Consider the following 12,496-nt stretch of genomic DNA (forward strand, 5'->3'; position numbering starts at 1 on the left):
TGAAACTTTTACCATTCTCATTGTTTCACTTCAATCTGCTCATTAATTAAAGTCATCAGTTCGAAGATGGAGAGGAATTACACTCTAAAAAAAAAAACACGAATATGAAGAGACAGGGAGGACAGCAAAAAACACAACAACAACAACACTGATTATGAATGCAGTTATTTATAATATATACCTAGATCAATACAAGAGAGATACTGGCCACCTTCCTTACACTAACTTACGCTATCTGGAACCAGCGCATAAAAATAATGGTCTTCTTACTCCATGACTAGCTGATATCTACATGACTCTTTGGGTGTATTTTATAAGGCCCACTGCCTCAACGAACATCACACTGCGTTTACTATACCCCGATTGTACAGCACTGTAGCACGGCGGAATCATCTCAAATCTCAAGGGGGATGATCCGGCGAGCGCTAGAAAGCCTTGTATGACGGGGTAAGAATTCCGAGATCCCATGGGGAAAGTACCGGATTCGACCACTTCATAAAAAGGTATTGTAATATCTTCTGCAAATGAGAACAATTCTCACAAGATTTGCAATGATTCGAATGAAAAATATTAGTACGATTTGTCATCCAGGACTAATCAATATGCATATTCACGCAAAAACTTCTCAGATAGACTATTTGTGCACACATAGTAGTCTCTTTTCCCAGCGTGTATCGGATACTGAAAATTTCACCCCTCAGCCTGTGATAATGGGTTAGTCCAAAGAGCATGCGTCGTTATCGCAGCAGGACACCGTGCGCAAGCGAAGGGGAAAAATGAAAGAAGAAAAAAAAAATACTTGATTCACACAGGAGAGAAGAAAAAGAAGTTGTTCTCCTCGAAATTGCCAGGGGATTTGGGAAAGCATTATGGCCAAGACTCCCACCGAGCGAAACCCTGCAGCGGTTCACTATTTCCGTCTTATCAAGCGGGAAGGACAGCTGCGGCTTTGCTCTCCAGCCGAGACTGTTCATATCCTGGCGCACCGTGAGCTGCGATCAACGCCCAACCGCCGGCGTGCGTTTCTGCAGAGGTGCCACTGTTATGCTGCTGGGAGAACCACACAAGTCCCTAGTAGGGTGCACCGGCACAGATCGACGGTCACGCCCGAATATCAACGAGATTTTTCCGTTCTTGATTTCGAAAACTGCACGCATGCTATAACCTGATTTCGATAAAGTTGTTGTCAGATTGTCATAATTCTCGTGCCTCGTGCCCGTCGGCGCGAACAATTAGCTAGGGAAAGCAACGTAGCATACCAACTGCTAACAGCCCGCACCCTCCACGCCAACCAAACCATTTTATTTGGCATCGCTCTCAAAACGTCGGAATAGAGATCATCTTGAGCTCTCGTCGGTGCATTTTACCACTCCAGCAGGCTAACCAGTTATCCGACTCCAGATTCATTCAAGTTTTGGAGAGTAGCATTTCACATGATAATCAGAAGAGCGTAAAGCGGTGGTGAAGAATTGCGGTAATCATTTCTATTTTCCTTCAGTTTGATTTAAAGTTGTGATTCGTTCCCCATCCGTTCTGAGAGACCATTACCACTTCACACGTTCCTAACAACGCTGTCTGATCAACGATATCCGAACTTTTGATATCCGACGCCCTGTTCGCACCTTTCGGACCGATAAAGACCTGTCTCTCCTCTGCTAATGAGCAAGAAGGAGAAGATCGATCGACTACTACTAGCGACAGCCATGCCTTCTCGTCGGAAACAGTCAAAGCCTCGAGCGCTCAAGAGTAAGTATGTACAAGTTGTGGCAGAATATGTTGGAATGGCCAAAGTTCCTTTCCGAGATGGCTACGATCTTTCCGCGATGTTGAGTTGGGATGTTTTGTATGTGGTATACAGCTTTAATACGTTTTGAAGTCAGCACAACACAAGAACATCTGACAATTAGTGAGGAAAGGATTAAAATAATATAAACAGGCAAAAAGGAAAATCAACTTTATAAGTCCTGCCAAGAATTGATTCCATGACTATGTGTCATCAAATTATTGTCATATAACATTCCAGCACACAAGATCAGGCAAAGTAGGAGAAAGAAAGAAACTTGTATGAGAATGAGTTATTTTTTATTATTGTTCTTGGTAGAACATAGGCCTACATTTAGTGTAGGCCCATCTGAAAGTCATGTGTGGATGGATATGTGTGTGTGTGTGTGTGTGTGTGTATCATGTGGGTTCATCTGCCTTTCCCTTACCTTGCACCAATAGATGAATAGATTGAGTGAACAAGTGTTTATCTATTCGAGAAGATGTATGGCAATATGCAAAGATTGACAAGTTACAGAATTTGGCTAGTTCATCACCAAATGACATGAGGTTATTCACTTTATTAAATGAGAGATATATAAAAAATGGAGAATCATTATTTTTTTTTTCTTTTCTTCATTCTCAACTTCAGATTATAAATGTAGAGGGATACCTTGCCTGGTACCCCTTATTGCTTGCTAGAACTAACCAATAGGCCTACCAGCACAGTGACAGTCTGGGCAAAACTTAACACAGACATATTAGAAAGTATTGATCATTTTATACTTTGTTACATACACTAGTATCTTGTCATCTAATGTTCTCATGGCTAGTACTTAATAAGCCATTGAATTGAATGTCAAGTGATTGGGAATGTGGTAGAAGTTCATGCAGATGCTTCAATAGCTCGGACAAAATGAAAAGAACGTAGAGTATCACCCAGCAGTGCTCTTCATGTTGCACTGCTTAATACACTACCGAGGAGTAACACCTTCGTGTAATCAATATTGTCTCTTTTTAGTGAAAATGACCACAGTTAGGCAGGCCCTACTTGATGTATTTGGAGGTGAATTTGTGTGAAGATGTTATTTTCCTTATTCTCAATAGGCTCACAAGCATTAAAATGACCTTTGACTTGAGCAAGGCATTGGGGAAAGTGCCTCTGTCTTGAGAGTGAAGATGGTGACGAGCATAATTATGAAGCAGCAAGAACAATGGTAGAGATTAGGAGGTGATACATGCAGGGAGCAGCTTTCCAATAACATGACTGTATCATGATCCCCAAGGATGCATGTTGTAGCTGACTTGCTAGCATCAGATGATGATGATGGTGATGATAATTTGATGATAATAATAAAGATGATAATAATAATAATAATGAATAAATATCAATAAGACAAAACATTTATGTGCCGCCACTGTATTCTCACAGTTCTGAGCCACAGAGAGGTGCATAACATATTATTGAATAAAACACAACAACAATAACCAAACATAAATCAATAAATGTGTTTCAAAATACACAAAAGAAAACTCTAACTTTAAATTAGATGCATCATTTTTATGTGCTTAAACTGAGAAGTGTGGAGGGAATCGAATTCCAAAAGACAGGAGGAGATGCTACAAATTCTCTCTCTCCAACCAAAGATTCAATTCTTTGTGGAACCAAGATATTACTCCCGTGAGATCAAGAATTATACCGGGTACATATATATATTCAGAAATTGAGTCAACTAGATACTGAAGAGCAGTACCATTAACCCTTTGAAGACTAGTCCCCGAGGATACTTGGGCGGGTGTCTCTATGGGAAATGTGTTTTTTAGCAAAATCTGCCTGCCCTCAATGGGTTAACAGCTTTCCAAGTCAGAAGCAGAATCTTATATTCAAAATTTTCACATGCTGGTAACCAATGTATTATTTAAGGATGGGAGTGATATGTGGTAGAGGAGTGGTACAGTTTTGGTTGAGATGGGGATTCAGATTTTAAATTTTTGCAAGATGATTAGAAACCACTTATCACAGTAATCTAAGAGCATACAATTCTAAGAGGAATTAAAAGTTAATTTGATGAAAGTTGGTTTTGAAATACATGAGATTTAAAAAACAACAAAGTAAAACAAAGTCCTCAAAAAAGTTGGGTCCCACCTTCTATTAGAACCTCTTTGGTTTTAGATATATCAGCCATTTCAAAACCAGTTTTCATCAAATAAACTTTGAATTCGTCTTAGAATTGTATTCTCTTTCATATTTCATAGGAGGTTTCTCATCTCACAAAAAGTTGGAAACCTGAAGCCCATCTCAACCAAAATCATACCACCCCTTTGATTTATTAAGCTGTTTGCTAGTTTGACATTTTTTTTTCAATTCTTTCCTGTCCTCAAGTTGGCTTAAATGAATAAAGTCAGACATACAAAGTGGTAGAGATTTCATTAAAGGGACTGTACCGTACTGGTTGAGGTGGGGATTCATGTTTTGACCATTCCAAGGTGAGATAATGAGAAACCTCTTATGAAATATGAAAGAGAATGTAATTTTAAGAAGGATTCAACGTCTATTTGATGAAAATGAGTTTTTAAATGGCTGAGATATCCAAAAAAGTGATAATAATAAAAGGCGACAGGCCACAACTTTATTAGGATCTCCTTGTTTCACCTTGTTTTTGGATATCTCAGTCACTGTTCAAAACCAATTTTCATCAAATAAACTTTTGATACCCTTTAGAATTGCATGCTCATTGACATCTCATAGAGTGGTTTCTGAATATCTCGCAAAATGTTAAAAGCTAAATCCTCACCTCGACCAGAACTGTACACACCCTTTAATATCACATCTGAAATAAAGAGTTCTGTGAAGGTTGACATTTTCCATGATTTTACAAATCTACCTCTTCCAATTTTAGTGCATTGTTTGGTAAACAAAAAGTGAAATATTGAAATTCTAGAACTTTCTTATTTCATGTCCAATCTTAATGAATCATGATATATCATTTGGTCTGATCTTAGTCTGATCATGGAGCTAGTAGCTCCATGGTCTGATTTGATTCCGTTATCAAAGCCAATGTGAGTGTCATTTAATTATTTTTATAATGAAATGGAATTGCACTTTAATCCAAGTTTTGTTTGATGTCATCTAAGATTATGTGTGAGAATTATTTTATTATGTTTGTTCGATAATGAGAGTAGGTGGGTTTTAAAGGTCTTAGAAGCTTTTATTAGATAAAACTAACAAGTTTTCTGAAACAGAGTTCATATTTCCGTTGTTGTTTTTGATCTTGTTTACTTACTGTCATAGTGAACCCTGCATCTCAGATCAGTGATAAATGTTTACTTTTTGTGGGAGCATGAATTTCCTGGAGTTTTCTTTGTCTAGTATTATTTGTATAAGGCATGCAGAAATGAATATAAGGAAACATGGTTTCTTTATTCTCATGGCATTGGTATGCATGCCCATTCATAGTCTTGAGCCAACACTGGCAGACATCTTCAGCTATCTTATTGATTATTAGAAGTTAAAAAAAGAGAGATGTAATTACTTAGTTTTTGAAGATCAAAATTAGTGGTCAAGAATTTTAGATGAGTTGCCATGGTGTTTCAATATATATAATCTTCATGGCTCACCTGCAGAAAGTGGAAATATTGTGGAGGAAGCATCTCTGTAGAGACTGTAATGAGAACTTTACTGATGGCAAACTACAATGAAAATGTAAAGATATGTGGTAAAGAAAATTAGAGGTACATGTTGTACTGTAAGTTATGGCAGTGAACTGTTACAATCATCCCTCGCCCCCCCCCCCCTTCCCTTTGATTTTTCAAAAGAATGCCTACTCTGTGGTCTTTGCAGCACCTAATAGTGCTATAGGTCACCTGTGGAAAGTGTGTTTAGAATAAAAGACATTGGCTGTGAGAGTCTATTTGTCTCTGAGGTATACTGACCGGGGGCTGATCCAGGAATTCCGTAAAGAGGGGGCATCTTTACAAAATTATGGGGGGGGGGGGGGGGGGGGAGCATGCGCCCCCATTTTTTCTTTTTATTTCCTTTGTTTTAACAAAAAATAAAGGGGGGTGTGCCCGATGCACTCCCCCTGGATCCCCCACTGCTGACTTCGACAGGGAATGAACTTCAGCAGGTATAAATGAGTGTGTGGTATCAACATTGCAGACATTGCCAGATTCTTCTCGTTTAAAACTGCCTGTGATGCGAACTGTAAAGTGGGTTTCATGGTCATTTTATTCCTGTACGTGTTCCACTTCAACAGGTTACCTTGACTTGATCATAGAGTTTTATGCAGTACATTGAATGGTATGGCAGCATGCTGCATTGCTTTTAGAGCCAGGAACTAAGGAGTAAGTCAGTGATATAATGAATATCAAATAGTAATACATGTATGAATAAATGATATAGATGCACAATATACATAATCGTGTGATTAGGACAGTTACAAAATTTCTTTCATAAATCATCTAGGCTATAGGCCTATACATTATATTTGGATACTAAATAAGATATGATATAAATGATCTGTGGAAAAAATGGCTTAAAAGTGTACACGCACCATTGTATGGATGAAAGAGCCATTTTAAGATGCATTTTTTTTTTTTGGGGGGGGGGGGGGGGTTAAAATTTTGTCATTAAGGAAGATGGTTGAAATTTAGCCCATTTCAAGCAATTCCCATTTCCTGTCACTGACTACCAGGGCACTTGAATGGTATTGGTGCAAATTATTGATAGACATGAAAGCCAGCAATCAGTGGAACTTCAATTAGCAACACTGAACAAAGCAAAAGAGGCTATGGATGATTTAACGTCACACAGTTCATCTATAAAAATGATGTAATTCTCTTTGGCTAGTGATATTTCTTGTATGTTACTGCCCATCTGTTGCATTCACAGAATGTGCCGACAGTAATCAAACAGAATGATATTCATGGTAAATCTTGAGCAGAGTCACAGAGGAAATATTCCTTTCCAAAACCATGAAAATGAAAGGTTTGATAACTGTGAAAATCCTGTGAAAGTGATGTGATTTCACAATCATATGACCAGTGTAGACCTATAAACGTTTAATGTGTTGCCCATCATGGGATGCTATGTTCAAGTAGCTCACTCACTGATATACATGATGCCAGAACCTGCCCATAATATATTTCAGGTTTCTCTCAGATTTTCACTGATGAATTACATCATTTATTTCTTCTTTTCTTGAAATGTCTTTATTGTAGCCATTTTTCATTCCATTTTGATTGTGTGATTTTGGTAATATTTAGCACCAGAGAAAGTGTGCATCTTGTATTATTCATCGGACAGAAATCTATGTGCAGTCAGTAAACTTTCAAACAGTACAGAATGTATTTTATCGTTGCAATGCTTTTCTGCAAATATGTGGGATAAATTTTCTTTTAATTCATTCTGAGCATGTACTTTTTCTAGACTCGACTTTATTACATAGGAAATGAAAGGAAATAAGCACGTGTAATGGCTTATCAAAAAGAAGGTGGAGTAGTCAACTTATAACACTTAAAGGAAACCAAAACCCAAAGAGCAATGTGGATTGAGTGAAAGCAGCAACATTATTAGAACATATCATTGAAAGTTTTAGGAAAATCAGACAATTGATGCCAAAGTTATGAATTTTTAAAGTTTTTGTATTGTAATGACTGGATAAGGAGACTACTTGAGATTATGAATTGTAATGCATTCTCAAACAAAATCCAGACATAACAGACTTAAGTGATATTCATCACGTAGTAATGTCATTAATGTCATATATTTCTGTTTCTTTTCCTCTGGGGCCAGTCAAATTTTCCTTTGGTCAAGTGAAGCTATCAGAGGATGCAAACTTTGCTACCCTGACAGGCAAGTACTATAGAATTTTACAATGTAGCCTTACATAATATCAGTGATTTTGGTGTAATATTGAGCAGCAAATTTCTGTATTTCTGTATGTGAGCTCTGACTACATAACCTTATTTCTTGTGTGATTTCGTGATTTGTCATTTGCTAACTTTTTACTTTACACATCCACAAATTTTAGTTTATTGATGAGAAAGTTTCAAAGTTGTAGATTTTCTATTTGATGACTGTTTGAGAAGAACATCCAGATAGCTGTCATTTATGACTGCAAATCATAATATCATCAGTGGAAAGTAATGTGGCTGTTGTTGCCCAAATTCAAGTGGATTATACTTACTTTGAAAACCATGGAAAGCGCACTTTGATAATTGAAAGTTATCTGCCTACACATGATGATGCTTAATTGGGAATTTTTACATGCTGCATAACAAGGAAAAGGAATATATAATGTATCTTGATATTCTTGTGAACTACAAATGCATTGGTGGCATTATGAGTGTAAAGAGCAAAGCTGTTTGTGTGGCAAGAAGGGTCAAGGACCTGCTAAAGGGTCCTGAAAGTGATGGGATACTAGATGCTCTGTTGTGTTATCATAGCCTCATCATTTCTAGCATTTTACTGTGATATGAATTTGCTGCCAACCAAATCTTAAGCCAGATTAGGTAGATTTTTAGACAGCAACTTGTCTCTTATTTTCAACATGTTGTCAGTGAATGTTGTGCGTGTCTGTATGCTGTGCCAACATTTCGGTATGTTGCAGCAAAAAGGCGAAACCCTTCATGAACGACCCAAGTTACGGACCCAAGACTTGTATCAAGGCAGGAGAAAAGTTGATTAAAATCCTGACATCATAGTATCTATCACCTTTACAAGCATTTCAGGATGTGTTTTGATGACATTCAAGTCTGATCATGCAACACATCAATGACTGGATGAGAAGAAAACAAGTTTTTCTAGCTCTTTTTTGTTGTTGTCAGCATCATGTCTGAAAAGAAAAGATTTGCGTGCAGGTCAGCAGGACATTGGAAAGATGATGACATTATCAGTTCACACAGTCTGTGTCATGTGGTTGCAACTGTTATAACAATGATGGTAGCAACTAAAATAAACCCCTGTTTTTCTTCTGAGTATAAGAACATTCTGTTCTTCCAGAGCCTTGTGAGATATAAAGAGTATGATCAGATAAAGTGTACAAATTAAACAGACTGAAAGGGGAGGGGGGAATTATATGCGTATTCATTCATCCTCTGAAAAGTCTCTTTGAGGTCAACATTGATTTAGAGGTGTGGAGAGCACACTTTATTACAAAACAGACCCTGGAGTGTGGAGCCAGCCAGCAAAAGGTGGGTTGTTCTCGCCAGTGTCCATGCCCCAATCTTGGCTATCCCAGACAGCCCCACCCCAGCCCAATGCTGTACTGATATTATGATATTACATATTTACTGAATTGTTGAGTCTGGGGGATAAAAACAAACCCTGAAAAAAAAAACATGGAGGATCAACAGGAGCAATCATTATGAATTTGCAATGTCTTTGCTCGACTCCAGTGATCATTGGTCAAGTTGAACATATTTTTCTTGATAGTAGACTAATAATAGAAATCATGTAGACTTTTCTTCATGTCACACCTGTAACTATAATGGACTCTCCCATGACTTTGTTGCATCAAGTATAGTAAAATCACATCTTTTTTGCTCTTAAATCCAGCTTCTGAACCTTCAGTAAAATCTTATTTTGAATGTCTTCACACATTCCAGTTCTGGTACTTTATCCAAAGGATATGGGTTTTAAAACAGATCAATTACTCTATGTTGCTTATGATGTTGTAATAACAGAAAAAAAAACCCCTGCAATTTGTAAATTGTTGCAAAATATTTGATAATGGTAATGATTTCATTAGATAGTGTTTACTCTGTGTTTTGGTTCAAGGCATTAGGCCTATGCACATTCTCCAAAGGGCTTTTTACACTTGTGTTTCTTAACCCCGGACTTTCTCTGACCCAGGACTATCGTTAGTCCCGTACCAATTTTTTCAGCTTTTTACACTGGCCAATTAGTCCCGTACTATCTCTTGTCCGGGGCTAAGGAGAAAACTGACCTTTTTACACTCGTATTTCTTAGCCCCGGACTTTCCAAACCACATGAATATTCATAATTACGCTGTGTACTGTACACGTACACGCACGCACCGGCAGCACTTGATTGCCTCGTTTCTGATTGGTCAGTGAGGGTCGGACTTCGTCTCCGTCGCTTAGCCCAGGATTATTTTTTCGTTCTGTTTACACTCACTTGCTTGGCACCGCAATTGCGGTGCTAGCACCGCAATTGCGGTGCTAACCCCTGCTATTTTGCAGGGCCAGATAGTACCGTACTATCGGTGGGGCTAGCCCACTTTGGCAAAAACGAGTGTAAACAGAAAGTGGGCTAAGGATAGTCCCGTACCAACGGTGGGGCTAAGGCCCCCCCTTAGCCCCACCGATAGTCCGGGGCTAAGCAAAAATTTACAAGTGTAAAAAGCCCTCAAGAAGCTACAATGTTTTGAAGGTCCTGTTTACCTTTGGGAACAGTGAATTAAGAAATGTTCAAGATATGACATTTAATGCATATGTGTAGGTCTGTTGTACCACAAAACATCCTAGCACATAAAATTTTCGCGATAAAGCCTAAAATATAAGGAGCTATCTGTAGTTTTCTCGATAAACCGTAACTGTAGACGGTTCAGTCTGGAAACATTTTTATTATAACTATTGTTCACATGTTGTATATTTAACAATACTTAACATCGATTTTACCAATTCAAATTTTTACAATGGTTGTTTCCATCCCTAACTCACATTTTAAGAACTATTTTAAAGCACTAATGCTGGGTTTTTGTTTCATCTCCAAATGGTAAATTATGCCTTTAATAAACTCTGCCTATTCAACTTTTGATGCTTTTGAATCAGTTTTATTTCTCATAAAAAGAGACAATCGACAAAACCTGGGTCAGTGCTGTAATGTGTTTTTAGGCCTATGGAGTTTCCATTGCGTTTGTCTTTATGGGGTCACATAATTTCCAAACTTTTAGAAAAAAAGGTATTCTGAAACAATTTCTAAAATCAGAATAAAGTAAAGTTCTGCATGGATTAGATGAATATTGTAGATTGCACTTTCATTGTAGATATAATGGAAATGTGACAAAGTGAATATACAAAGTGAGGAAACAGTTGAATGTGTGAGAGAGAGAGAAGTAAATGCACTAGTTTAGAACACAATTTAACTATTTTGCAATGCTGATATGCAAATAAGAAGACAGCCAAGTTCTGAGAATTACATCTCATTCGTTTAGGAGTTCAGTTTGCTTTATTGATTGTACTTACATGCATTTATCTAAGTAGTCATACCTCCTGATCTGAGAAAAAGGGTATTGTAGTGCTATGTAGGAGTGTAGGCATAAAAGCAAGATATTTTTGTGGCATGAAGTTTTTGCAAATTTAAGCTGACGGTCTTTGTTGCAGCATGAAATTTTCACAAATTGTCACTGGCATTCAATGCATATAGTGTAAAAGAAGTTTTGCATGCATTTTAATTTCGCGAATCTTGGCCCTCACGAAATTCACGAAATTAAAATGCATGCGAACATTTCTGGTTTTACAGTATTCTGTTTTCACTTACATGGAATACACTTGGTGGTATGTATTGTAGCATATGTACATATAAAGCAGTGACTTCAACTGAAAATCAAGCTGAGCCGTTTGTTGTATGTATACTTTCCCTCTTCATGGGTTATTTGACATGTGCGAATTGTCTGTCTAGTCCATTACATGATGAATTTTCAGGGCATTTTGATGGGCGTTGAATGAGCGTGACATGAAAGCCACTCTTCTTGATATGTAACCCAGCCTCGGGCTAGCTCCCTGGATCCACCTTGTGGCACCTCACGGTTCATCCAGTGTGTTCCACGGCAGCACTGGGTTTACGTCCAGACTACCACTGCCGCGCCGAGTGCCTCCATTCGCTGTAGATGGGATGGGCCCCGTTACTTGGGGTGGATTCAGATTCGGAGCGCAGACGTCCCGCTGAGGCTAGCAGAGAAAAGCAGGAAAGGCTGGCCAGGGGGCCCCTAGGGTGCCTTACAGCCAGGCTTCACAAACAACATTTCCCAAAGCCCTTGTCTCAGCATCTCCCCCCCCCCCCTTCTCTCTCTCTCCTGCTATTTAGCCCTCCCCCACCTTCCCCTCCCTCCCTTCCCCCTTGTTTCTTCTTTCTGTCATTCTGGCTTTCTCACTTCTTCCTTTTTTTTTGTGTGTATGGCTGTCCTACCTGGCCCACTATCCTTGCTGTAGTCTGTTGCAAATTACATTTTCTGAAACGTGGCAGGGGAATCAGTAGGAGATCAGTGGAAATGGGAAACTCTGAAGTGGAATGGATGAATTCTTTTGCCAGGCTCCCCGGGGAAGACATCAAATCTAAATTGCAGTTTTTTTTTTCCTCCCCGCAAAGACTGCCTGTGCCTGTTTTTCCTTCCCTTCATTCTTCTCTTGCTTTTATCTTTTCCCCCCTCTACGTCTGTCTCGCTTTTCCTGGCTTTGTTTTCTCCTCTTATATGGCAGGGCCGTAATCTCCATGGGGAGTCGGTGGGATTGAATAATGGAGGGATGTTGCTATGCGAGGGTCTCTGGCAAGATTTCCCCGTGGAGTTGCCAACGTCATTCCGCGGGAGTCCCAGCGGGACCGTACCAAATTACGTGTGAGGCCAAATGTGCAAGACAGATGTGGGGTTGCCAGGCAACCGGCGGGCCCCCACGGGAGCCCTAAAGCCCCTGTAGTGGCTACCGCCAGCTAGCGAGCATGCCTACAGGGCCTGATTAAAAGAGAGGGGGAGAATATATATATGTATATAAG

The 12,496-nt window shown here is 38.9% G+C and overlaps 1 protein-coding gene across 1 annotated transcript in view; it reads left to right on the forward strand.

Annotated features, from left to right (window-relative positions):
- Positions 1 to 869: 869 nt before the first annotated feature.
- Positions 870 to 12,496, forward strand: part of LOC139723187 (zinc finger protein 423-like) — a 41,132-nt gene continuing 29,505 nt past the window's right edge. The window contains exon 1 of the mRNA XM_071634444.1: positions 870 to 1,017. Within this exon, the coding sequence (XP_071490545.1) occupies positions 870 to 1,017 (148 nt within the window). The remainder of the gene's footprint in view (positions 1,018 to 12,496) is intronic.

This window comes from Diadema antillarum, unplaced genomic scaffold, assembly GCF_040938485.1.
Source record: "Diadema antillarum isolate AM-2024a unplaced genomic scaffold, OU_Dant_1.0 scf00000182, whole genome shotgun sequence".
NCBI lineage: Eukaryota > Metazoa > Echinodermata > Echinoidea > Diadematoida > Diadematidae > Diadema > Diadema antillarum.